Source organism: Elgaria multicarinata, chromosome 16 (assembly GCF_023053635.1).
Source record: "Elgaria multicarinata webbii isolate HBS135686 ecotype San Diego chromosome 16, rElgMul1.1.pri, whole genome shotgun sequence".
In the NCBI taxonomy this organism is placed as follows: domain Eukaryota; kingdom Metazoa; phylum Chordata; class Lepidosauria; order Squamata; family Anguidae; genus Elgaria; species Elgaria multicarinata.
This window is the reverse complement of record NC_086186.1, coordinates 9,078,386-9,104,206: the sequence shown is the minus strand read 5'-3', so window position 1 is coordinate 9,104,206 and position 25,821 is coordinate 9,078,386. Positions and strand designations below refer to the sequence as shown.

The window sequence follows — 25,821 nt, the reverse complement described above, 5'->3', positions numbered from 1 at the left end:
CTTTGGTTTACCCTAATTATCTTTTGATAATTAGCTTGGAGAACCAGGTGTTTAATGGTTGTCTGTGAGCACCCAGAGAGGCCATCTAGCTGTGCCTGCTTCAGGAATATGATGTCTTGTATTTTATTAAAACTCTTTTGAGCTGTTTAAATGTTGTGTTTAAATTTTCATCCTGTATTCTATGCTGTATCTTTATGCTGTATTTCATGGAATTATATAATTGTAGAGTTGGAAGGGGCCTATAAGGCCATCAAGTCCAACCCCCTGCTCGATGCAGGAATACACCTTAACGCATTCCTGACAGGTGGCTGTCCTACTGCTTCTTGAAGGCCTCTAGTGTGGGAGAGCCCACCACCTCCCTAGGTCATGGGTTCCATTGCCGTACTGCTCTAACCGTCAGGAAGCATTTCCTGATGTCCAGCCAGAATCTGGCTTCCTGTCACTTGAGCCCATTATTCCATGTCCTGCACTCTGGGATGATGGAGAAGAGATCCTGGCCCTCCTCTGCATGACAACCTTTCAAATACTTGAAGAGTGCTATTTTATTACTTTGTGAATTGCCCAGAGAGCTTCGGCTATGGGACAGCATAGAAATGAAATAAATAATAATAAATAGTTGAGCTTCTTCCGGGATGGAGGTTTTTCCCTTGGTTTTTCCTCCAGCCCACTAGGACAGCCCTGCAGGAAGCCTGTCTGCTTTCGCTGTTTCTCCTTTGCTCCCGGATTCTCGGAATGCCTGCTTTCCTCCCTCCCTGGCTGGGCCGAGCTTCCAGGGCTTGAGCGGCGTGTGACCTGCAAACCGCCCACCGACCTGAACTTCTGAGCAACACATTTGGAACCTGAAATGTTGTCTTTGTTTTCTGGCTGGGTGGTTCCGTTCCACCGACTCCGGATGCCTCTTTTGGCTCACTGTCTCTCACTTCCCATCTGGCATCAATAAACGCCTTCCACCCGTGCCGGCTGTTCGCTCCAAAATAAGCAAATAAATGTTAATTAACTCAAATAACACAAACAGTGGAGCTTCTGAAGTCCATGAATTGCTGTTTTCGCCAACACATTCATTCTGGGCCATTCGTGATCGCTTGGCTCATGCTTGACAGCAAACTTGTGGGTGTGTGGGTGGGTGTGAAGTCTCCCTAAATTGAGCAATGGGGCTTCTGTAGAAGCACATGTTTCACGTTCCCTTTTCACAAACAGCCTCTTCCTCGAGGCTGAGCTCAGGAAAAGCACGTTCTGCTTGTTTTCAGCAGACATTGGCTGTGCACAGCTCTGATTGGCTGCCATCCGTGATGTGACGAACCACAAAAACATTAGAAGAGCACTGAAGCTAGTTCAGCACCTAGTCCAGCATTCTGTTCACACAGTGGCCAACCAGCTACCCCAACAGGCAACTCATAAGTAGGACATGAGTGCCATAGGGACAACCTGAGCAGCTTTTCAACATTTAAAATAAGGTGACGGAAGTTCCATTGAATTAATTAGTGCCCATGCTCCACTCCGGAAAGAAAAAAGAAGGCTGGAAAGCCCCATGAAGTGTTGTAGGGGGAGGGGGCGGCGCTGGACAGATCTACTGATTAGTAGATCTATCAGAAGTGTGCTAATTATCCCACTCAAAAGGGAGCTGAGCGGAGCTGGACTCGGTCCATGGGAGAGAGACAAAAATGGTGAGACCCATTTCACGGCGGTTCTTGGCACTCTGGCAGTTCTGCCATTGAATGAATGGGAAGAGCGGCTTCTTTCATCCTAGGCGAGTTCGGAAGAGCTTCATATAGATAAAAGGAAAGCAAGAATGAGATGAGATAGGCGTGATCAGACTACGACTGCCGCCCTAAGTGCACTTACAAGAGAGGAAGCCGCCGTTGAACACAGCGGGACCTGCCAGCTCTGAGTAAATGTGCCTCCGATTAAGCTCCTGCTTTCAGAAAGTGTAGGAATGGCAGGGTTTCAATGATCAAACGAGTTTGAGGAACAATTACCCCTCAATTCAACATGCTCACGGGGTGATCCCAGGAAATGAGTGCCGTCCCTTACGACAGGTCATGCGGGGTGAGTGGGGCATAGCTCAGGGGTGGAGCGCCTCCTTTGTATGCCGAAGGGCTCAGGACTAATTCACAGCGAAGTCCCAAAGAACTTAGGGAGCCGGTGAGAAGAAAGCCACTGCCGGTCAGAGGGAGCAGTCCTGGACCAGTGGGCTGGCTGGGTCAAAACCCAGTTCCTGTGCATCTCTATGGCCCCGTTCAGAAGACACTTTAAACCATGGCTTTAACCACAGTGAATAAGGCTTTTTGCCTTAGTCACCATGGTTAAAGCCATGGTTCAAGGTGTCTTCTGAACAAGGCCTATGTTTGTCGCTCTCTTCCATCCTCCCAGTCTGGCCGTGAACTTCTGCAGGCAGCGCACCTGTGTGTCTGCAACAGTCCAATGGTTTTTAAACCAGTGGGTTGTCATCCCGTGCCAACCAGGTCATGGAGAGAATCCCTTCTTTTTTTCTCTTGAAGTCCCAGCGTCAGTGTTTCCATATCCAAGTCTGCCTCCCTGGGTTCTCCTCTCTCTTCACATTCAAAGCATAGGAGGACTGCCTCGATTCTCTCTACGTGGCTCTGACAGGACAATCCTGCAAACCACGTCAATGTTGCGTTCTCTTCCTATGTCTGAACCTATGTTACGGAAAGTGTGTCTTCCAAAGATTCAGATGGCCTCTGAGACTCACGAGGACGGGATGGAAGCATCTCAGAAGCACCAGGTCATGCAGCCTTGTGGTTTCCGACAGCAAAACATCCCCCCCACAGACACACACACAGAACATTTGGCCTTCTGCTGAATCCCCAAGCAAGAAAGATGATGGGCAGTTTCACTGGGCCTTGGTTCGACCCAGGCCACCAACCTTACATAAGATCAGAAGAAGAGCCCTGATGCTGGATCAGACCAAGGGTCCATCTAGTCCAGCATTCGGTTCACTCAGCAGCTAACCAGCTGTTGACCAGGAACTCACAAGCAGGACACAACCTTACAAGCGACTTCTCAAGCTAAGGCAAAGAACCAGGTCGCGTATGCTGTTGTTGTCTCCGTGGGAGGCGTTTTGGGAGTTGCAGTCCTCCACAGCAGTGCAGGAGGGAATCGCGAATTTGGGAAGGCGTCAGCCAAACGTCGTCGTCGAAGCCATCTCTGGTGATGTGACTGAAGAGACAGGCAGCCTCTCCCCTGGGGGATGCCTTTGCAGATGCTTTGGGATTCACCTTCATCTTTCCACCACCCACCACACCTTCCACCCTGCCCAAAGGAGATGCTTGCACCTTTACAGACTACTGCTCTTTGGAGTTTTGCCAGAGAGCCCAAAGATTGTAGTATATTTGAACACACAGGGGGATGAGGAATGTTTCCTTTCCCCTCCACCCCACCCCTGGCCAAGATGCCAGCTGTTCAGACATAATATGATCAACCACAGGCCAGGGGAGGGGCTGCGATTCCTTCTTTTTCTAGGCTCAAATTCCTGCTTTAGTTTGGAAGCCGAGGAGGAGAGAAAAGCAGATGGTGCTTGGGTAGTTGCCCGGATCTGAGCCCAACAGCCTGCAGGAGAAGATGGCTACTTGGCCTTAGAAGCCCACCTTTCCACGAGCCGTTCAGAAGAGCTCGGTTTTGCTCCCAGAGTTTCCCTACCCAGCTCTGGCTGTTCTTGCAAAGACGACGCATCTCTCAAACGGCCGCTTCTGTCTTCCTACTAATACCGCAGGATTTAAACATATAAGAGTGACTTAGTTTAACTGCTGCACGTATCAATCTATATACCGGGCCTCTGAGATTAATAGAAATGGCCAAGGATTTAAAGCGGCTGGCTTTCTGATTACAAGTATGGATTTGTTTTACATTATGCAAATTGTTTCTTTGACCCTGCTTGGGCTTTAAATAATCCGGTGTTTGCTTTTGAAGACGGAGGGCGAGGCGGAATGCGGCTGTTGTGTTTGGGGGGACAGGAATTAGGGATCCAGTACCACGCGCCTGGTCCTGCCGCCCATCTCCCCCCCCCTTTGCGGGGTCGGTTTCACCGTGGAACTGAATATGGAAAAACCTCAGCAGTGTGGTTTTTTTAAAAAAATGTTTAATTGATTTTGAACTTATAAAAAAGTAAGAACTGCAACCTACCCAGCCATGCCCAGTGATGAGGAAAGGAGCAGGCGTCTGATTTGAAGAGAAAAGGGGCGCACAGCCAAGGATGCTGGGCCCTCCCTGCTCTGCCATTTGTTTATTTATTTATTGCATTTATTTATTGCATTTTTATACCGCCCAATAGCCGAAGCTCTCTGGGCGGTTCACAAAAATTAAAACCATAATAAAACAACCAATAGGTTAAAAGCAAAAATACAAAATACAATATAAAAAGTACAACCAGGATAAAACCACGCAGCAAAATTGATATAAGATTAAAATACAGAGTTAAAACAGTAAGATTTAAATTTAAGTTAAAATTAAGTGTTAAAATACTGAGAGAATAAAAAGGTCTTCAGCTGGCGACGAAAAGAGTACAGTGTAGGCACCAGGTGGACCTCTCTGGGGAGCTCATTCCACAACCGGGGTGCCACAGCGGAGAAGGCCCTCCTCCTAGTAGCCACCTGCCTCACTTCCTTTGGATTTCTATACCGCCCTAATAGCTGAAGCTCTCTGGGCGGTTCACAAAAATTAAAACCATTGAAAGTATAAAACAACAGTATAAAACCATAATATAAAATATAATATAAAAACACAACCAGGATAAAATCACCTCCCCAGGCCTGTCGCATCCCCAGTTTATTTATTTATTTTATTGCATTTTTATACCGCCCACAGAGCCGGGTTCTCAGCTGGTAAAGAAGTTCAGGCACCCATTTCCCAGCTGTCTTTCTCCCGGGAATGATATGTGTGTCTCCTGCATTGTTGGCAGTGATTCTGCTGGGATGTTCTCTTTTATTTATTTATTTATTACATTTATGTACTGCCCCATAGCCGAAGCGCTCTGGGTGGTTTACAAAGATTAACAAGATTAGATTAAAAAGACTGAACATTAAAAATCAATATACAAAATTTAAAAAAACAAAAACATAAAAGCAGCCAACATTTAAAACAATTTTTAAACACTCAGCCAGGCCAAAGCTCATTTTGGAGTCAGTTAAAACTCAACATGTGCTGTTAAATGCCTGAGAGAAAAGGAAAGTCTTAACCTGGCACCGAAAAGATAACAGTGTTGGGGCCAGGTGGGCCTCATCAGGGAGATCATTCCATAATAGGAGGCCACCACAAAAAAGGCCCTCTCCCTTGTTGCCATCTTCCGAGCTTCCCTCTTTGTTGGAGGGGGTGGTTTCTCTAGCCTGGCCAGCCACTCCCCTTTGCCCAGACTTCTCAAATGCCCCATGGCTGTCAGTGACCAAGCCAGTCACCATTTTGTGGGTCACATCTACTCAGATGCCCCCTCAGAGCACCGTTCATCCTGAGCTTCCTGTGACCTGGAAATGGGTGGCGGGAGAAGAGATGGCAGGGGGCCTCTGGTAGGGCAGCTGAAAGGGGGCACATTGGGGTCCAGGCGGTGGGGTGGGCAGCAGCTGATCAGGAGTTGAGGAGCCTTGCTCCTAGGGACGCTCATAATCCTGGGGTTTGAGGCACACAGACGTCAAGGTCTGATTGCATCCTCCCTGGAATCTGCGGGAGGCAGCTTGTTTTGTGCAAAGCACCGTCGGCTAATGCCCCCCCTCCTCACCTTCCTCCAAAGCCCTCCGAACCTCCCAAGGCTGGGCACACCCAGATCCACCCCACCCCACCCCCCAGAAGGAGACCCAGATGCAGTTGAATGTGTCTGAGGCTCGCCCACGGGATGACGGCGAGCGCCTTGCGCCGGCGCTCCCCCGTGCCTTCCTTTGGACCGCAGCGTAGCTTTGCCGTAATGCGCTCAGTGACAGATGGGCGATGCATGAGATGCTGCGGGCAGAATCATAACCATCAAGCATGTTCAACGAAACAAATTGCAAAATGTAAACAGATGCAAAGTCTGTGAATCGATGTTGCATTAATACTGTATGAATTGGTGAGGAACAACGGTAGAAACAACCTTCTTTCGGCACCCGGGGAGGCCTGGAATCTCACGGGGATGCGGCATGGGACACACGGCACTGGGCCAAGGCAGGTGAAGGGGCAGAGAGGAGCTTGAGGAAAACCGCCTCACAGCGCAGCTGGGGTGCCGCCTCGCACGTCCCTCCCCACCCAACCCGGCCCGTAAATTCGTCAACTGGCCCTGCGCAGCTTTGATGCTATTTGGAGCCACCGTGAAATGCAGTGTTTTCTTCCTCCTTCAATTATTAATAGCAGGGAAGGATTGATTTTGTAGCCGTCAGCCTCCACGGGGAAAGAAGCCGGAGAGGAACGCCAAGGAGTTGCTTCGTTTAGAAGCGACAAGGCCCCTGGGCCGGGGAGATGATCTTGGCAGCCGGGGAAGGGGCGGGCGTGGTGGCTGGGAAGGGGAGCCTCATCAGAAGGGGAGAGGCCGCTGGTTCGGGGTCTGGCAGGTCTGCTCCACCAAGGGAGTGTTTGGGGCCCTGAGGCCCAGGCTGAGCAGCTGGCCGGGCCAGCATCTGCAGGCAGGCAGGCATGAAGATGCCTGCCTTTTGCCGTGCTGCTGCTGCTGCTTGGGGTCCCTTTCCCACTCTGCTTCACGTGCTTTCTCAGCAACGCAACTCCGAAACCTTCCATATGTTTTCGGTGTTTATCTATCCCCTGCTTCTCAGCCACAAAATGCCTCCAGGCAGTTCACGATACATTAAAAACAAAATAGGATAAACCCGTAACAAGGAAATACATAGCAAAGGAACATAATAATAAAAGAGCAGAGAGCTACAACCCCAGCGTGGCACAAAGGCTATGAGTAGCGCCAGGGAGGGGGAGCAAAAGAAGGGAACCCACCACCACCACCACCCCCGGGGGAACGCTGGCTTTCTAAGGGAGGAGACGCAGCCTGGCCAGATCAGGGGGAGAGAGGAGGGGCCCCGTTCTTCCCAGATCAGCAGGGCTGTTTTTGGGGTGAGCTGAGAGGCAATCCACTCCCCAGATGCGTCGCCTCCAGCCCCCACACTCTACTCCCAAGGAGCTGAGCAAGCTGGCCAGCTTCCCCTCCAAGTGAGGCGGGAGGGTCAGCTGCTTCCAGGCTCTTACATTAGGGATTCCGCCGTCTTCTCGCGTGGGGGGGGGGCAGGCGAAGCAGGGAGACGGGGCCGTCAGAAAAGAAAAGAGGTAATTAAGAACTGGCTGGAAAAACCGCCGTAGCCAGTTTTTGTTTCTGCATTGACCTAGATTTGCTCTTTGGTGAGCCGGAAACCTATTATCTCCCATGAATAAACACCCTTCCCCCATGAAAGATCAAGACCAAAGCAAACATTTTACGTTTGTATTCCTCTCCGATGAACATCTGGGCACAACAACGCCTTCGTCTAGACGTTCCAATTCTGAAATGCCAGGACGGGCAAAGGTGCCTGGCAAAAGATGGCAATTGTTCAAGGGGTGGCCGCTTTCAGGCTGGAAATCAAAGGTGCCAGCCAGCCCCTCCTTGGGCTTCACAGACACACACACACACACACACACACACACACAGACTCCCAGGGCCAAGTCTGCCTTTGACTCCCTGGTCCACAGCCACTTCTCTGAACTAATGGTCCTCGTTGCCCTTCAGTGCCCAGTGGACTCGTCCTTTCTGGAGTAAATGTTGGTGTTCGCTGATCATTCCCAGGTCACCCTCCGTTTCCACCTCCCTTGGTGTATGTAGGCCAGGATGATAGCCTTGCTCCTCCTCCTCAGGCTGATGCAATACGGGAGAGAGCGCCGGGCCTGAGGGGCCTTTGGACAGGAACGGTGCTTGCCATCGTCAGTGTCTGGCTAGCACCTTTCGGGGCGGGGTGGGGTGGGGGGAGATGTGTAACTTTCCAAGCCTCTTTTTGCAACCCCTTCTTAACAAATGCAGCCTGAGTGGGACCAAACCCAGAGCCCCTGCCACGACGCAGGCTCTGAACACCAGGCCCGGCTGCGGACACTCCCTGCTCAAGCCAAGCGCCACCGCTTGATACGCCTGAGGCGAGGGCAACCACCGCCTTTCTCCAAACTATGTGGAGAAAGGGGTTAAATGGAGAAGGATTTCAATAATAAAATAATGCGCTGTGAATTATATGTGCTGAGGTGAATTATTGTCAGAGTGGGTGCTAAATTTGTCTTTTTTGCTAAGTGTAAGCCACTCCGAGAGCCTCTTTTGGCTGAGGAGCGGGGTATAAATATGATAAATAAATAAATAAATGAATAAACTTCAGATGATAAATGCCAAACAGACACGTGGGATTTTTGTGGTAGTTAAAACAAAATAATTGAAATTTATTTTAATTGTTCACAAGCTTTGTTTCAAAATAAAACATTTAAAAACCTTTTTGAAAGCTCTCATCCAGTCCTTTCACCCATTCACGCTTTCCTGTCACACACACATTCACTCTTGAATTTTATTATCAGTATTGTTTATTTTACACAAACTGTCTATCTGCACACCCCACTCAAAAGACACCACTCTCTACGCTGAACCTCAAACTCTCCAGAACAATAGTACTCTACACACAGAGAGCTAAACCACTAAAAGCTAAAGACTCTAAAAGTACCTAAAAAGTCTCCCCCCCAATCCCCTACGTCATTACCTTATAACATTCTAAGCACCACAGACTTACCAATACAGACACACATTAGGGAGCTGACTTGTGTAGTTTAACACCACATATTCCACCACCTCCAGTGGGATGTTATTGTTGTTGTTGTTGTTATTATTGTTGTTATTATTATATTTATTTGTATTCCGCCTTTTGCCCAATACTGGCCCTCAAGGCGGTATTACAAAATTTAAAACATACATTTTAAAACATAGGAAAAGATGTCTTCAACATTTTTTATTAATGATTTGGATGAGGAGGTGCAGGGAACGCTGATCAAATTTGCAGATGACACAAAATAGGGTGGGATAGCTAATACCCTGGAAGACAGAAACAAACTTCAAAGTGATCTTGATAGGCTGGAGTGCTGGGCTGAAAACAACAGAATGAAATTTAATAGGGATAAATGCCAAGTTCTACGTTTAGGGAATAGAAACCAAATGGACAGTTACAAGATGGGGGACACTTGGCTCAGCAATACTACAAACGAGAAAGATCTTGGAATTGTTGTAGATCGCAAGCTGAACAGGAGCCAACAGTGCGATATGGCTGCAAGAAAGGCCAATGCTATTTTGGGCTGCATTAATAGGAGTATAGCTTCCAAATCACGTGAGGTACTGGTTCCTCTCTATTCGGCCCTGGTTAGGCCTCATCTAGAGTATTGTGTCCAGTTCTGGGCTCCACAATTCAAGAAGGATGCAGACAAGCTGGAGCGTGTTCAGAGGAGGTCAACCAGGATGATTAGGGGTCTGGAAACAAAGCCCTATGAAGAGAGACTGAAAGAACTGGGCATGTTTAGCCTGGAGAAGAGAAGATTGAGGGGAGACATGAGAGCACTCTTCAAATACTTGAAAGGTTGTCACACAGAGGAGGGCCAGGATCTCTTCTCGATCATCCCAGAGTGCAGGATACGGAATAACGGACTCAAGTTAAAGGAAGCCAGATTCCAGCTGGACATCAGGAAAAACTTCCTGACTGTTAGAGCAGTATGACAATGGAATCAGTTGCCTGGTGAGGTTGTGGGCTCCCCCACACTAGAGGCCTTCAAGAGGCAGCTGGACAAGCATCTGTTGGGGATGCTTTAGGGTAAATTCCTGCATTGAGCAGGGACTTGGACTCGATGGCCTTGTAGGTCCCTTCCAACTCTGCTATTCTATGATTCTATGAAATGTAAAAAAAAAAAAAAGTTTAAAATACACAACACTGGCTCTTAAGCTCCCAGTCCCAAAAAGTTGTTGCAGCTGGGGGGGGGGGGGTGAGATGGTTCTGTGCTGGGAGCCTGAGTCAGCTAGGAGGCAGTTGGAGGTTCCGCGGACTAGGCAAACCCCCAAGGCGTGACAACAGCAGCCAGTGACTGGCCCCTTGCTTTGTAGGCTTCCTCTCCTGGCTGGATCAGATGGACACGATCCCAGGTAGAAGGAGCCTGCCGTCACCTGTTTTCGTGCCGTTCTTTTTCAGCGAGTGCCACAACTCGACAGACAGAATAAAAGTCAGGGTGTGGGATGAAGACGATGACATCAAGTCTCGAGTGAAGCAGCATTTCAAAAAGGAATCGGACGACTTTTTGGGGCAAACCATCATTGAAGTGCGAACCCTCAGCGGAGAAATGGACGTTTGGTACAACCTTGGTAGGTGTTACATTTGTATACTGCCCAATAGCTGAAGCTCTCTGGGCGGTTTACATAGGATAAAAACACATTAAAAACAAAAAAAATTAAATCACAAAAACGTACAATTTAAATCCACAAAAACAAACCCAGGCTAATTACATATTGCTAAATGCCTGGGAGAAGAGAAAAGTCTTGACCTGGTGCCGAAAAGATAACAATGTCGCCACCAGGCAGGCATCGTCAAGGAGATTGGTCCACAATTGGGGGGCCACCACAGAAAAGGCCCTCTTCCTCGTTGCCATCCTCTGAGCTTCCCTCGGAGTAGGCACCCAGAGGAGGACCTTGGATGTTGAGCGCAGTGTACGGGTAGGTTCATGTCAGGAAAGGCGTTCCGTCAGGTATTGTGGTCCCAAGCCGTGTAAGGCATTATAGGTAAAAACCAGCACCTTGAATTGGGCTCGGAAACATTAAGGCAGAAGTCTCCGCCATGGGAGGATTTCCCCACTCGCTGGCTCAGCATTTGGCCCTTTTCCCAGAGTCGGCTGAGTTTCTGAGCAGGCGGTTCCCTTGCAGATCAATTTCTCCCCTACACCCCATCAATCAGCTCCACCTCCTCTTCCTCGGATGGTCGCCAGGCCCCATCCACCCCGTGGTTCCTTCTCCTTCTTTTATCCAGGGACTTTCCCTGAACTTTCATGGCCCCACCCTCTTGCTCCTGAAAAGGAGACAAACCACTTAATCCCAGCTTGGGGGTGTCTCTCCTTGTTCCGCACAGACTTCTTTCCTGCCTGTGTCAGACCGAGCCAAAGCGCTCTTGCTCTGTTTCAGCACTTTCAATGGGGCTTCTGCAGCAGACGTTCCCATGCGTAGCTTGGGGAATGCAGAGCTGCTTCCATTGAAATGAATGGGGCAATGGATCCAAATGCACATCACTGCACAGACATAACTCTGGATCGGTGGGGCAAGGGAGCTGGATTGCTTGTTCTCCTGACATGAGCTCTTTGAATGAAAGAAACTGGCTGTATGGCAGTGTTGCCCTTCCCAGCTGCCAGCAAGCCGTTCTTGGCAATAGCCGACGTGTTACTTTTCACCCCACCCCGCAATTTCCTAGACAAGCGAACTGATAAATCTGCCGTGTCCGGAGCTATTCGGTTGAAGCTGAATGTCGAAATAAAAGGAGAGGAGAAGGTTGCACCGTACCACGTGCAATACACCTGTTTACATGAGGTAAGTGGGAGGGACAGGGTTCTTGCCCTGCTCATCGTGACAGCAGTCGCTCCGTGAGGGTTCACTAGGCATCTGCAGGGGCCTCCTCCAAGGCAGACTAGGCTGTGCCTCTTTCCCTCTCCGAACTGGGCGCTAAGGCTGAGGAGGCTCCAGAAGAAGCCAGGGTTTGTGGGTGGGTCATCAGCTAAGCCAGGGGGAGGGCAGAGCAGTGTCCTGGTCTGGGTTGCAGCAGGGAGGGAGGGTGTGGGGAGAGGGTGCAAGGCCAGAAAATGGAGGTGAGGCGGCAACTCCGCCAGCCTCTGGGCTGTGCTTCTCGCCACAGGACGATGGTTACCGACATCCCCGAGCTTAGAGAACGGACTGACCATGGACGTTGAGGTTTCTTCCTAAGAAGAACGTTGAGGAGGCTTCCTAAGCTGATGTGTGATGCTTCAGCTGAGAGAGGTTCCTTTCCTCTTCAGAATGTGTCGTCTCCTGCTCTTCTCGGGGAAGTCCCCTGAGCGGCAGTGCCCCCCATCTTGGCTGCTCAGTAAGCCTTGCCGCCCCCCCAGCTCTGCTGGGCTGCCCCCCCAGCCTTGCCGGGCTGCCTGGAGGGAGGTTTGGGAATAGGTTGGTGCAGTGTTGGGACCGGCTGCTTTTCCACAGCCGGGGGGTGGGGAGGAGGGAGACTTATGCTAAGCAATGAAGCTCCAGGTTGCCCAGTCCTGACTTGTAGCTCTGGACGTCTGTTTTGGAGCTCCAGGCTTTCCTCATGTCTCATTTGTCCAATGATCATTGTAACAGAAGCAAAGAAAATCTGGAATGAATGAAAGCCCTTGGAAAGCTCCGTCTTCTCCAGTGGCGCTTGGAGGTGGAGACGTCCAATTGAAGTGGAAAAAAAATATGTGTTGCCTTTAGAACCTCTTCCATTACTTGACGGAGGCGAAATCCAACGGGGTGGTGCAGATCCCTGCGGTCAAAGGCGACGAGGCCTGGAAAGTCTATTTCGACGATGCGGCGCAAGAGATCGTGGACGAATTCGCGATACGCTACGGGATCGAATACATCTACCAAGCCATGACGTAAGTTGCCCGTCGCCTCCCATAGGCGGGTTGGGGGAGGCGGAGGCAGAGGCCAGGAACGGAGAGTGGCGCAGCACTGGGCCCCCTCCTCAGCAGTGCCCGGGGCCCTCCGAGAGCTTCTCCCAACGGGTATCAGCTGGAGGAGGAGTCAGCTTTGGGCTTGTGCCGGCGGAATGCCAGGAGGCCCTGATCCCTGCATGCCGAGGGAGGAGGTGGGGCGGAGCGGTCACCGTGGATCCGTGCTGAGCTCTTTTGCACGCTGCATCCCGGCTGCGCGCATGTCTGGGCACATGGGCTGCGCAACGGACGTCCCGGGCCCAGAGTAGGTGGATGGGGGAGGCAGGTGGATTTGTTCTGCCTCTCCCTTGAGCACAGGCTGTGTGACACATGGTGCCTCTGACCCACAGCACCCCCATGTGCCTGGCCCCATGGAATGATTCAAGAATGCCAGCCGTGCTCCTGCCCACCCTCTGATGCTAGGGTGACTCTGCAGTTGCTGGCTTTGGAGCAGCCTGAATGGATTTGGCTCCATTTGCTGGACTTCCCCAGATGGCCCCTTTCCGTGGCCAGGATGGGCTCGGCTTCCAGTGCAGTGAGCCTTGGGCAACTGTGTGGATCACTGGTGCTGGGGAAATCCACCTGGCAGGGGGACAGTTGGACAGGCAGGCAGGTAGGTGGAGGCTGGGTGCTCCTTCCCTAGCCCAGGAGTCCCAGAATCCAAAGGGGCCTCTGGCTGGCTGGAGCTCAGGGGCCCTGCCCTCTGGCACCTTCACTTGTGTAGGGGGGATTTGCACTGCATTTGCCTCTAGGCAGGCCTCTCTCTGCTTTCTATGTGGATAAAAATAAGCCCAGCGAAGCCGGACAGCTTTTGGAGGTCTCCAGGAAGGGAGGGCAAGACCACGCCCTTGCACTCCCGAGGACGTCTTCTCTTCCCACACATGGACATCCCAAAACAGGAGGGGCGTCTGCCTCTGCGTCCCTCGGGCTGCTAATCTTCCGCCTTGCCGGAATGTCAATGAGACCAAGAAGGGGGGAACTGAGGAGCGGCTCCATTTGCAGGCGTTTGTTTTGACACACCGAGTTAATTTTATTCCAACGCGGAACGGCGCGTTCCAAACGCTGCCCCCTTTAGCTGTGCCCAAGGAAAGTGTAAAGCTGGCTGTAAAGACGTTATCGTTTTTAAAAACATTGTGATATTTGCATACTAATTAATTTTTACAGTGCAGCCGAGCCTCTCCCTAACTAGCGCCTTTCGGCGGAGGCCTCAGCGGGGGGGGGGGGAGGCCTTCACGGCACAAAGCCTCGTTTGCCGGAAGGAGCTCTTTGCAATGGCTCAGCATGTGAATGCGGTTACCGCGTGGATGCCAGACTCCATCGCAGCGATGGGAAGGGGCGGACGAGGACACGCATGCACCCACCCACCCAATTGCCTCATGCACAAAGCAATCCATCATCCGCTTTTGTTGTCCTGAATGGGATGAAGGCCCCTTGCGCCAGGAATGGAGGCTTGCTGGGGTCCTGACATTTTTTTTTTCATTAAAACATTTGTATCCCACCCTATATCATTGGGATCTCAGGGTGACGTACAGATAAAACCAGTTCAAACCATATTAAACAATAAGTAATTTACGCAGCTAAAACCGCATTCAACTGTGAACGAGCCCAGGGATGGAGGCCTCTTGCAGCCACACGGGAGCGCCCTTTCCTGGATCAGGGCCCTGGCCCCACGCCCAGGCAGCTTTAACCTTGGGTTGGAGAGTCTGCATTTACAACTCCGAGGAAATAAAGCAAAGCTGGCTGGCAAAGGGCTCTTGTGAGAGCACCCAGCACCCCCATGGCATCTTCCTGCTCTTGTGGGGGCCACCCCAAGCGCCTTGCACACGTACAGTTCAAGTGTCACACTGGTTATGAATGGTTTGCTTTTCCGTCAGTTTGCTTATGGCTTGGTTTTGTCTCGCCCTTCCTCCAAGCACCTCTGGATGGTTTGCTTTTCCCACCCTGGTGCCCTGCAGATGTTTTGGGCTACAACCCATATGAGCCCTAGCCAGCAGGGCCAGTGGTCAGGGCTGATGGGAGTCGTAGTCCGAAACTTCTGGAGGGCGCCAGGTTGGGGCAACAGCCCTGTGAACTAGACTAGCGACTGGCCCGTGGGCACCCAGCGAGCAGGGATTTGGCACCGGGAGTCCCCAGTCTGCATCCAGCACTTGATCCGTTACACCGCCAGGCTGGCCGCCATCGCAGCCCCTGTGATCTCAGGGGCTCAGAATGTGCAGGAGGAGGCATCTTTCGCCTGCCGGCCATCAGAATTCATCACTTTACATCCTGCTTCTCTGGGCTAGTCAGATAATTAGCTAGTTTCCAGCTTGCATGTTCACACCTCGTCAGAAGGGATGTGTTGGGGTGGCATTTGCTTAGGATGTGTGGGAGAGGCCAAGAAGGCTTCCCGTGTATTCCAAGGAGAAGCAGGAGGCCCTGGGCAGCAGCCGACTCTGGTCATGCCCACCCAAGCCAGCCCCACTCTGTTTGCTTGGGGGTAAATGCAGCGTTCACGGGCCCCAAGGCAGGGAAGGAGGGAAAGCACTGGTGCAAAAAGAGCAAGGGGAGGAGGAGGGGGAGGAGGCTTAATGCTGCCCTGGAGATGAAATATGCAGGGATCAGCAGCGTACAAGTCAAGAGCGAGCTACACCCTGGGGTCAAGGTCGCCTTGCACAAGTCCAATTCACCACTGCCAGAACAAGGCAACAGAAGGCTGGACTGGATGGATCTCCAGTCCGATCCAGCAGGGCTCTTCTTATGTCCTCCTTACACGCTTCAGTGCCCTCCACATGCCGTTGTTCAGGGGATGGTGAGACACACAGGAGAGCCTCTTGCAGCGATCTCAGCAGGTGGACCGGTTTGTTTGGGTGGAGATGCTGGTCTCAAACCAGGGTGGCGCCTCCCATACAAGCCAGGAAGTGTCACCTGAAATGTACATTTTGTGTTTTTCGAAGAAGGCCCCCGTTGCCTGCTCTTGCAGATGGGGTGGGGTGGGTGGGATCCGTTACCCTGCAGCGAAGCCATTCGGTTATTTGCTGTTAAAGGCCCCACGCCTGGCGTGGCGCAGAGAATTGGGCCACCAGTGTGGCGTAGTGGCTAAGATGTCGGGAGATCTGGGTTCTAGTCCCCACTCAGCCATAGAAACCCACTGGGATGACTTTGGGCCAGTCACAGTCACAGACTCTCAGCCCAGGAGGAGGAGAATTATGTACACCACCTTGGGTTCCTTGGAGGAAAAATGGCAGGATATAAATGCAATAATCCATTCATACATACCTCGCTCCGCCTTCTAACGACCACCTGTCTGGTTTGCCTCGTAGGCACTTCTCTTGCCTGTCCTCCAAGTACATGTGCCCTGGCGTTCCGGCCGTCATGAGCACTTTACTGGCCAACATCAACGCTTTCTACGCTCACACCACCGCCACCACCAACGTGTCAGCCTCGGATCGATTTGCTGCTACCAACTTTGGGGTAAGTGCAGATTCTTTTTCTGCTCCCGACAGTTAGCGGCGGATGGGTTTTTCTAGTTTGAACACAGCTGAGTAGCCTCGGTCACTCCAGGCAGGTCTCCTCAGGAGTCAACAGGACTCCCCACATGTCAATGGATCTCTCTTAAAGATGGCAAAGTAGCGATAGCCCGGGATCAGAAGGGCTTGCCTGTGAGATGTAGGATCTGCCACACCGCTTGGCTTTCTGTGGCTATGGGCACGTTTGCCCCACAAGTTCAAGGGGGCTAGAGGATTTCTTAGTGGTTTAGTCCCCTTTCTTAGAACAATGTTTTGTGGTTCCTAACCTGGTCTATCCCGGCCCATGAAATCCTCTTCAAGTTGTGTTTGTTGAAATGTGATGACTTGGCTCTGAACGACTTTTGTGTAGCATTGAAGTGTATCGTAGCTGATTGATCTCGGGGGACGTTGTCAGTGATTTGATTGGTTTGCTTGGGAGATATTTCCTGCTTTTGGAACGCCGTGTCCCGTTCCGCCATCGCTGCTGTGTTGGCCCAAATCCTGCCTTGCCGGGGAGGCGAGGGGGGTGCCGCTTTTCCAGAGAGAGGGGAGGGGTGCGACCCACAGGACACGGCCTGGCTTTAGCCCTCGCTAGGTCCATCAGTACAGCTTGAGGTCCGGCTCTGCTGCCACTTCCTCCTTTGCATGTCACCAGGCCCCCATCCATAGTACGTCAGGGGTATGGCTTCCTCCTCCTGGGTGGGAAGCCCAGCCTGCCAGAAGGTTTCTGCACTTTCCATTGGGGGCTTCTGTTCGGACATGTTGCCACCTCTTCTTCTACACTCCTCCTGGGTCCAGAGCTGGAGACTCTGGGACCAGTCCGGCTGTCTTCATGGCTGGAGGCCTTGCTGGGGGGTGGGCAGACTCTGTGTTGACCCCACAGGTTCCAGGGCCAGCAGTAAATTTCTCCTCTTCCTCCGATAAGACCTCCTCTAGTTGTTGGCTGTTGTAGATGTGAACCATTTCTTTTTTTTTCTTTTTTTAAATTTTTTTTTTATTGATTAACAATACACTAATACAGCACCACAATAATCACACAACACAAGACAACAACAACAAAAAACAAAATACATAACTTGATTATCCTTATAACATTTCTAATTTGATATTTTTACATCATTACATAACATAAAGTGCACCCCCACCCCACCCCGGGATCTATTCCTGTTTCCAAAATCTCATTGATTCTTCTGGAGGTGGTCTTCCACTCCCCCTAGATAATACATATTCTAGGAACCTCCTCTCTAACCATTTGAAGAGAAGAGGAGCCCAACAGAGCTGGTCTCCCACCAGAGCCTGGATTCCTCCCTGGTCCCTCTGCTGCCAAAGGATGGGAGGGAATGGCTGCTTCTAAATGACAGTTGTGGAATGGAAGAGCCCAAGGGAGAAGGTCTTCTGGCAGAACCTCCACCAAGCCCCTGCTGTAGACCTTTCTTGCGCATCTCTGCGCACCCCAAGGGTGCCCCCCCGTACCCCCAATCCCTCTCTTTTGTATGTGGACGGTGCAGGAAGTCTCGAAATCACCATACAAAGGATAAACCAGGGCACTGCAACAAAATGTTGCAGCATGTTCCCACCACACTCACGTTCCCTGAGCCTTTGGCAGAGGGGCTGAACAATGAAAGTGATCTGGAGCGCGTTCTAAACTAGGTCTTACTTTATGTGCAGCATTTGTTTGTTTTAGTTTTTTGAACATTTAAATGTGCCAACAGACTGCCTGCAAGTCAGTGGAGCATTGGTTTGGCCGGGAGGAGGTCCGGGGGAGGGGGGGGCAATTTAAGTAGCCCCACCTTTGGACTGAAATAGAACAGTGGACTGCATTGCAGGGCTCTTGTAAGCTCAGCTCATCAAGCTGTAATAGGAGTATAAGTGTGAACTGCACTGCAGGGTTGTTGTGTACTTCTCTCTAAGCTGCAATGCAGGGATAGAAGCAATGGAGGACCATACATTTGCTTCCTCATCTTCAGCCCAACCTGCAATAGGGGTCTGTTGACTCTGGACAACGTTGCAGGAGGGTTGCTCTAAACCACTCGGAGCCTGACCTGCACTATTCCGTGTGAGCTGCATTGCAGGGTGGTTGTAAGCCACTCTCTGCCAGCCACAGCCCTTTCCAATCTGCAGTACAGAGAATAAAATGCACATATTTTAAAATGGTGCAGGAATGATAGAATCATAGAATAGTAGACTTGGAAGGGGCCTATAAGGCCATCAAGTCCAACCCTCTGCTCAATGCAGGGATCCACCTTAAAGCCTCCTTGACAGATGGTTGTCCAGCTGCCTCATGAAGGCCTCTAGTGTGAGAGAGCCCACGACCTCCCTAGGTAATTGGTTCCATTGTCATGCTGCTCTAACAGTCAGGAAGTTTTTCCTGATGTCCAGCCAGAATCTGGCTTCCTGTAACTTGAGCCCGTTATTGCGTGTTCTGCGCTCTGGGACGATCGAGAAGAGATCCTGGCCCTCTTCTGCGTGACAAGTCTTTGAAGAGTGCTCTCATGTGTCCCCTCAGCCTTCTCTTCTCCAGGCTGAACATGCCCAGTTCTTTCAGTCTCTCCTCATAGGGCTTTGTTTCCAGACCCCTGATCATCCTGGTTGCCCTCCTCTGAGCCCCCTCCAGCTTGCCTTCATCCTTCCTCTTTAGCCGTTCATTACAAGAGTCGGAGAATATATAGTTCAAGTAATTGTGAAGGGAAGTCCATATATGGACTTGGATAAATAACTCTCTCTCCAGCTCGGTGGGAAAATCAGTGTCATCTAAGTGCATGTACTCCCAAGTTAGATGTAGCTGATGGGTCAAGGGTGTGTGTGTTACCCATTCAACTTCCTACAGCAGTTTTTAAGAGCATAGCTGCTATTTCCTTTGGGGATGTGCCGGGCATCTGAAAATTGCCCTGGCTGAGATCCAGTTAAGCTCTGAATTCTGGGGAATTTTCGTGGCTGCTGGCCTTTTCTCTTCACTCAAGCCGGGAGAGCTGGAATGAGTTTATGCCAGGACGGGTGGGATTGGAACTGGACCAGAGAAACCTCGGTCAGCAGCAGCATCGAGGAGTTTTGCTCATCAGGGAGCCCCAGCTGTGGAGTATGGAAACAACATCTGTCAGCTACTATGGGGCAAAGCTCTAGATTAGAAATTGAGGGGAAACCGTTGCGCAGGAGGCAAGTGGCTAGAGAATGGACCGACGTCACATTCTCTGCGTTTTGATGCAGATTGATATTTTAGCTGCTGCTGTTCCTCTGTTGGTTTTCATTGTACTTTAAGTATTGTATATTTTATTGAGTTCCTAATTATATACGGCTGCAAGCCAGTGCTCATTGACCTAAGTGGAAGTCCCATTGAGCTCCGTGGGACAGGAGATGCACATAAGATTGCAACAGGAGGGGCAGAGATCGTTCCGACCTATCTCTGTCACCTTGCAAGTCCCCATGGGGGAGAAATCAGAGCCTGGAGGCTGAAAAACAGCCCTGGGTGACCCATAGAGGGGGCATTGCCTTCAGGTCCCCCACTCTCTTCTTCCGCCAGCTTTTCATCCTTCTGTTTCCCACCCTGAAAGGATCTAACGGAGCCTTTCATTCCTGTGGGAATAGGAAGGTGCTGTTCCTGCTCCTTCTGGCCTGCCAGGTGAGAAGCACCGCTCACGGTGGCCAGCGTGGGCAGAGCATGTTGGCAAAGAGAGAGAGGGCGGTTTTGCAAACAGAATTGGGGCATAGGGGTCACCCTGCTTGAAGTAAGCTATCTTTGCACCCCGATTCTGCTCAGAGATTCAGCTGGCCTGTTCACATTTACTCCGTTTCCCAAGACATTCCTCCTCGTAAGTGACACCTCATACTGCCTACACCTATTCATTAGACGTCTCTCACCTGCGTTTATTAGATTTGGAGCACTTTCTCTCCATGGACTCATTTTGGCCGTGGCTGCAGAGGACAGAGTCGCCCGTCCTCCATATTTACAGTTGGGGATGCCAGATCACGGCTCATCCAGGGAACGAACTGCAGCTTCCATTAGCATTAGTTTATGGAGGGGCCTTGGTTTTGTGGTGCCGTGGCTAATTGGAGGGGAGCTTTCCCAGGGAATGGCCTCGTGAGTCCCCGCTGTGAGAGGGCCGTTGGTTGTAAAGCAAGGGATGTCACTGGGCCGGAAGGACCCTGATGCTGCTTTCAAAACTGCTGGTGGGTGGCTTGTTCAGGTTGCCGAACTGGCAAACTATGAACCGATTGTTTGGAAGCAAAGAAATAAAATAAGCAATTGCAATGAAATGTGGTCTTTCTGATGGATCATGTTATGATCCAAACAAATCAGAATGTAGCGATGTAAGCGTAAGCAAACAACTGTAGCGATAGCGATATTTTTCAGGTCAGAGTTTTATGGAATTATACACATCTTCTAAGAGCCAAAATAAAACTATAACGGTAAAGCATTGTCCGGTCACTTTCATGTGGGTCCTTCTGCTGAGGAAATACATCCTGACACCACAAGCAGAGGTGGAGGAAAATCTCCCCTTTGCCGCAGGATGAAGCAGTGGGCGAATGGGACGTTTTTCAGGCTAAAAGCCGGCTTGTTCCAAAGGGAGGCCTCTTTAAAAATGCTACCAAGCAGGGCTATTAGGGACTGCGGTTCTCTTCCTGGAGTCGCAGCCTGACTGGGACTAGACATCTCAGTCTGTCTCTCCGCCTCTAGTGGCTTATACCTCCCCCATTGGCTTCAGCAGGGTGGGAGGAGTGTGCCTTAAATCCATAATGAAAATTCCACGGATCTTTTTATGTTTCACCCCCCAATGGTTTTTTATGCGGTCAGCTAATCTTGTTATGTAAACATCACTTTGATGGGCAGGAGCTGTACAACAGCCAGGACTGTGGAGGATGGAAAGAAATTGGGGGGGGACGGAGAGGGAACCCCCAACCACTGAATGGAATGACGCACACCCCTGCCTAATTCCCTGCAGGAAACTGAACCCAGCTTGGTTTGTCCAATCAAAATGGTCTTTCTACTTGCCCCACCCTGAGCACTGGGCTATTCAGGCCCATATCTTTCTAGGCTTTTCACAAAATAATTGTGTGTTCCTATAAATCCCCTCCCATGGTCTTGGGTTCCTCATCCGACGGGAAGGTTCAAAGCAACTTTTGAAAGTCAGAAGTCCCCAGTGCGCGCCCAAGCCAGCCATGGTTCCCGTCCCTGACTCACGTGCGCAGAACGTTTTTTGTGTTTTTTTCAATCTTAATCTTTCCAAGCAAAAGTCCTCTCCCTGTGACGCTAATGCTAATTTCCCTTTGACGCAAATGCCAATCCAATTTGTGGTTCAACAGATGGCTGTCGAGGCCCATTGGAGAATGGCCACCGCCAGGAAAGGCTCTGTGGTCAGACGTGGCGAGGCTGCCACACAAAACGTTCCGCTTTTAAAAAGGCATCTTCTCCAACGTTCTTTGGATCGGGAAGCCTGAAGGTCCCTCCTTGAGATCCTCCCGGCTGTGCCTGAGATGAGCCTGTGGGGTGGGGTTGCAGGCCAGCAAGGAAAGGCCCTGATCCGAGGGCTGACAATGCAGCTCCTCAGTAAGCCCAGGTTCCTGGTCCCACATTCTGGGGGCGGGTGGCTTTAGCCACTCCAAGACGTTCTCCCCTTTAAAGCCCTAAATGGCTTGGGGCCAGATGACCTGAAGGAACCTCTCTTCCTTTATTTATCTACCTGGACATTGAGATCATTGTCTGAGGCCCTCCAGGTGCCCCCTCCCCAATGAGGCAAGACAGATGGCTACAAGACAGAGGGCTTTTTCAGTGGTGGCCCCCATGTGTGGAACACTCTTCCCAGAGAGGTTCACCTGGCGCCTGCCCTATGGTCTTTTCAGCCTTTTTGTTCTCCCAGGCATTTTAAGAACTTCTTAGAGTGATTTTAGTAGTTTATTCTGCTGCTGGTTTTATTCTGCGCTTTTTTCTTCTTCTTCTTTTCTTCCTAAAGTTTATACTATATGCTTTTAATGCATTGTACGATGCCCAAAGAACTTCATTTATTGGGCATTTTAAAAGCACACTAAATAAATAAATCCCCCCACATGCAACAGTTCCCTCCAATTGAGCTAATTTCTGTTCTCAGAGCCTGGCTGGGGCGGGTGTGTGTGTGTATATTTGGAAGTGAAAATTGTAGGGGGGGTTCAGCACCCTCCCTCCCAATGAATATCCCCCTTCAAATGGCCCTTGTCAACATTACAAGGCCAATTTGGGGGGGGGGGGTCGTCACATGTGTCCTTCCATCCTCTTTCTGTGGTGAGTTTCCACCTGGAGAGCAGCAGCAACACACCTGGCAGGTGTTGGATTAGGGTGCCTAATAAAGGATGGTCTCTAACATGGGGGGATTTAGGATTAGGGTGCCTAATAAAGGATGGTCTCTAACATGGGGGGATTTAGGATTAGGGTGCCTAATAAAGGATGGTCTCTAACATGGGGGGATTTAGGATTAGGGTGCCTAATAAAGGATGGTCTCTAACATGGGGGGATTTAGGATTAGGGTGCCTAATAAAGGATGGTCTCTAACATGGTGGGATTTAGGATTAGGGTGCCTAATAAAGGATGGTCTCTAACATGGAGGGGATTTAGGATTAGGGTGCCTAATAAAGGATGGTCTCTAACATGGAGGGGACTTAGGATTAGGGTGCCTAATAAAGGATGGTCTCTAACATGGGGGGATTTAGGATTAGGGTGCCTAATAAAGGATGGTCTCTAACATGGGGGGATTTAGGATTAGGGTGCCTAATAAAGGATGGTCTCTAACATGAGGGGATTTAGGATTAGGGTGCCTAATAAAGGATGGTCTCTAACATGGAGGGGGCTTAGGATTAGGGTGCCTAATAAAGGATGGTCTCTAACATGGAGGGGATTTAGGATTAGGGTGCCTAATAAAGGATGGTCTCTAACATGGGGGGAACTTAGGATTAGGGTGCCTAATAAAGGATGGTCTCTAACATGGGGGGATTTAGGATTAGGGTGCCTAATTGTCTAGGTGCCCACTGAGGGGTCTCTCCCTCTGGTTCCCCCCCCCCGCTCTTTTTAATTAATGAATTTCCATATTGGCAGCTGGGGTTGCTGTGAAAGAGAAACTGAAAACTGTGGGTTCAAAGGCGTCCTTGAGTGCGTTGGGGCTCAGCCCCCGCCTCTGCCTTGCACTCAGTTTTCGGGGCAGGTGATTTGTCCTTTGCCACGCCTCTCATAGCAGCCATTTTGTGTCGGTGCCCGGGACTGATTCTCAAATTGCTAAATGTGCCCACAGGACAAAAAAGGTTGCCTGGCTTATTCTGCATAGGAACGCCTAACTTGTGAGAGACACACACCCCCGCCCCCATGCAAGTGTTCAATTCCGTGGGTCCTAAGTGCGCCGAGCTGTATTAGGTGCCAGCCTTGGTTTTGCTGGCGTTTACAGCTAATTTGGGAGAAGCACGAATGGTAGAAGAGGCCCTCCGTTTGCTCCCGTAGCCTAGTCCGTGGGGCCAGCTCTTTCCGTTACCCACAGATCTGTGTGTGCTTGCGTGTGTGTCTGTGTTTTCTTCCACACAGAGGGAAAAATTCATAAAACTGCTGGATCAGCTGCACAATTCCCTGAGGATCGACCTCTCTAAATACAGGGTATGTATCTCTAAATTTATTTATTTATTTATTTATTTCATTTATATGAAATAAATTTCATCCCATAGCTGAAGCTCTCTGGGCGGTTTACAAAAGTTAAAAACAGTGAACATTAAAAAGCATACACAATTTAAAACCATCAAAAACATAAACAGTATAAAAACAACAGTATCCATTTAAAAACAACAGTTCTGGGGTCCGTTAAAAAACAAACAAACTTAGCGTTCTTAAATGCTGTTAAATGCCTGGAAGAAGAGAAGAGTCTTGACCTGGTGCCGAAAAGATAACAATGTTGGCGCCAGGCGAGCCTCATCGGGGAGATCATTCCATAATTGGGGGGCCACCACTGAAAAGGTCTCTCCCTTGTTGCCATCCTCCGAGCTTCCCTCGGAGTAGGCACTCAGAGGAGGACCGTAGATGTTGAGCGCAGTGTACGGGTAGGTTCATGTCGGGAGAGGCCTTCCATCAGTTATTGTGGTCCCAAGCTGTGTAGGGCTTTATAGGCTAAAACCAGCACCTTGAATTGGGCTCGAAAGTGTCTAGGCAGCCAATGCAAGCAGGCCAGAGTGAGTCTTATACGTTCAAACCTCCTTGTTCCAGATATCTGGCCGCTGCATTTTGCACAAGCTGCAGCTTCCAAACCATCTTCAAAGGCTGCCCCACGTAGAGAGCATTGCAGTAACCTAATTTGGAGGTTACTAGAGCATGGACGACTGAAGCTAGGTTATCCCTGTCCAGATAGGGGCGTAGCTGGGCCACCAACTGAAGCTGTTAGAAGGCACTCTGTGCCACCGAGGCCGCCTGTATCATCTCCATCCCCTCTCTGACACACACACACACGCACACACACACACCACCACCACCACCACCACCAGCAGCAGCAGCACAGGGATGCATTTGCTTTTACTTGTCTTTGAGATCAAGGCTATAGCCACTTCCCTGGGAGTAAGTCCCATTGAACTCAGACGTACTTATTTCTGAGTAGACATGCACAGGACTGCCCGGCAAGTTATTCTGTGATGGATGGATTGATTTGGGGGCAAGACCTCTCGGAGTCCCGCTTCACTTCCGGGCACCTGGGAGGCCATCAGAGGCCCACGGAGAGTTGGTGCTCAACCTCTGATCCAAAGTAGCCCGGTAGTTTTCTTCAGTACCAAAAGCCAAATGCCTTTTGCCCAGGGAAGGGAGATGGGGCATTGGAAGCAGGGGGAGATTTTGCCTGGTCTCTTGACAGTGCATCAGAACTGGACATGAGGCTTCTGAGAGACATTTGCATGGGGGTGGGGGGTGCACCCCACAGCCACATCCAAGCCCTGCTGGCAGAGCACAGTAATCATTTTGTGCCCGGTGGTGGACAGAGGTTCAAAGACACCCTTGCCGTGCATTTATCCAGGGGACACCTTTGGTTAGTGGTGGAAGTCAAGCGGGGCGGTGTCTGCCCACCCAAGTGAAGGACAGGCACCCAACTTCCATCTTGCACTGCAGTGGAATTGCTGCTGCACATGGGTGTCCGGTGCTCAGCGCAGCAAGAAAGGAGCCGCTGGTGCAAAGTCATGCTTCCCCAGAGGAGGTGGGGAAGCATGACTCCCTGCCAAACCCCACTGAGGAGTTGCAAGCCAGCCCCCCCAGCACAACCCTTCCAGGCCTTTTCCATCTTCGATTAATCCCAACGCAATTCTTGCCCCGGACCAGCCTGGCTTCTCACCCCAGCGTGATCATTTTGCGCAAGAGTTACATGGGCCTTAGCCCCTAGAACTCGGGCACTTCCTCCGCCTGGCGGCTGGCTGAGAAGGGAGGGCGTAGACTCCAGGGAAACGCGGAGCCCGGTTTGGTTGGATGGCTTGCCGTTGCCACTCCGGCCTCTTTGTTATCTTCCTTTTCTGTTCTATTCACGTACCAGGAAAATTTCCCTGCCAGCAACCCTGAGAGGCTTCAAGACCTGAAGTCAACCGTGGACCTGCTAACGAGCATTACATTTTTCCGCATGAAGGTAATTCCGGCTCTTATTCCAGACATGTATTTACCACAATGTGTTCCTCTGGCTCTCGGAGAACATCTCTCGGTGCATACGTGGGGCTTGGAAGG

General features: G+C 50.7%; 1 protein-coding gene across 1 annotated transcript in view; it reads left to right on the top strand.

Annotated features, from left to right (window-relative positions):
- The window catches only part of UNC13C (unc-13 homolog C), a 127,275-nt gene that overhangs the window by 51,155 nt on the left and 50,299 nt on the right, over positions 1–25,821 (top strand). Inside the window, exons 10-15 of the mRNA XM_063142235.1 lie at positions 10,152–10,321; positions 11,415–11,530; positions 12,428–12,591; positions 15,948–16,098; positions 23,668–23,736; positions 25,637–25,726. Of these exons, the coding sequence (XP_062998305.1) occupies positions 10,152–10,321; positions 11,415–11,530; positions 12,428–12,591; positions 15,948–16,098; positions 23,668–23,736; positions 25,637–25,726 (760 nt within the window). The remainder of the gene's footprint in view (positions 1–10,151; positions 10,322–11,414; positions 11,531–12,427; positions 12,592–15,947; positions 16,099–23,667; positions 23,737–25,636; positions 25,727–25,821) is intronic.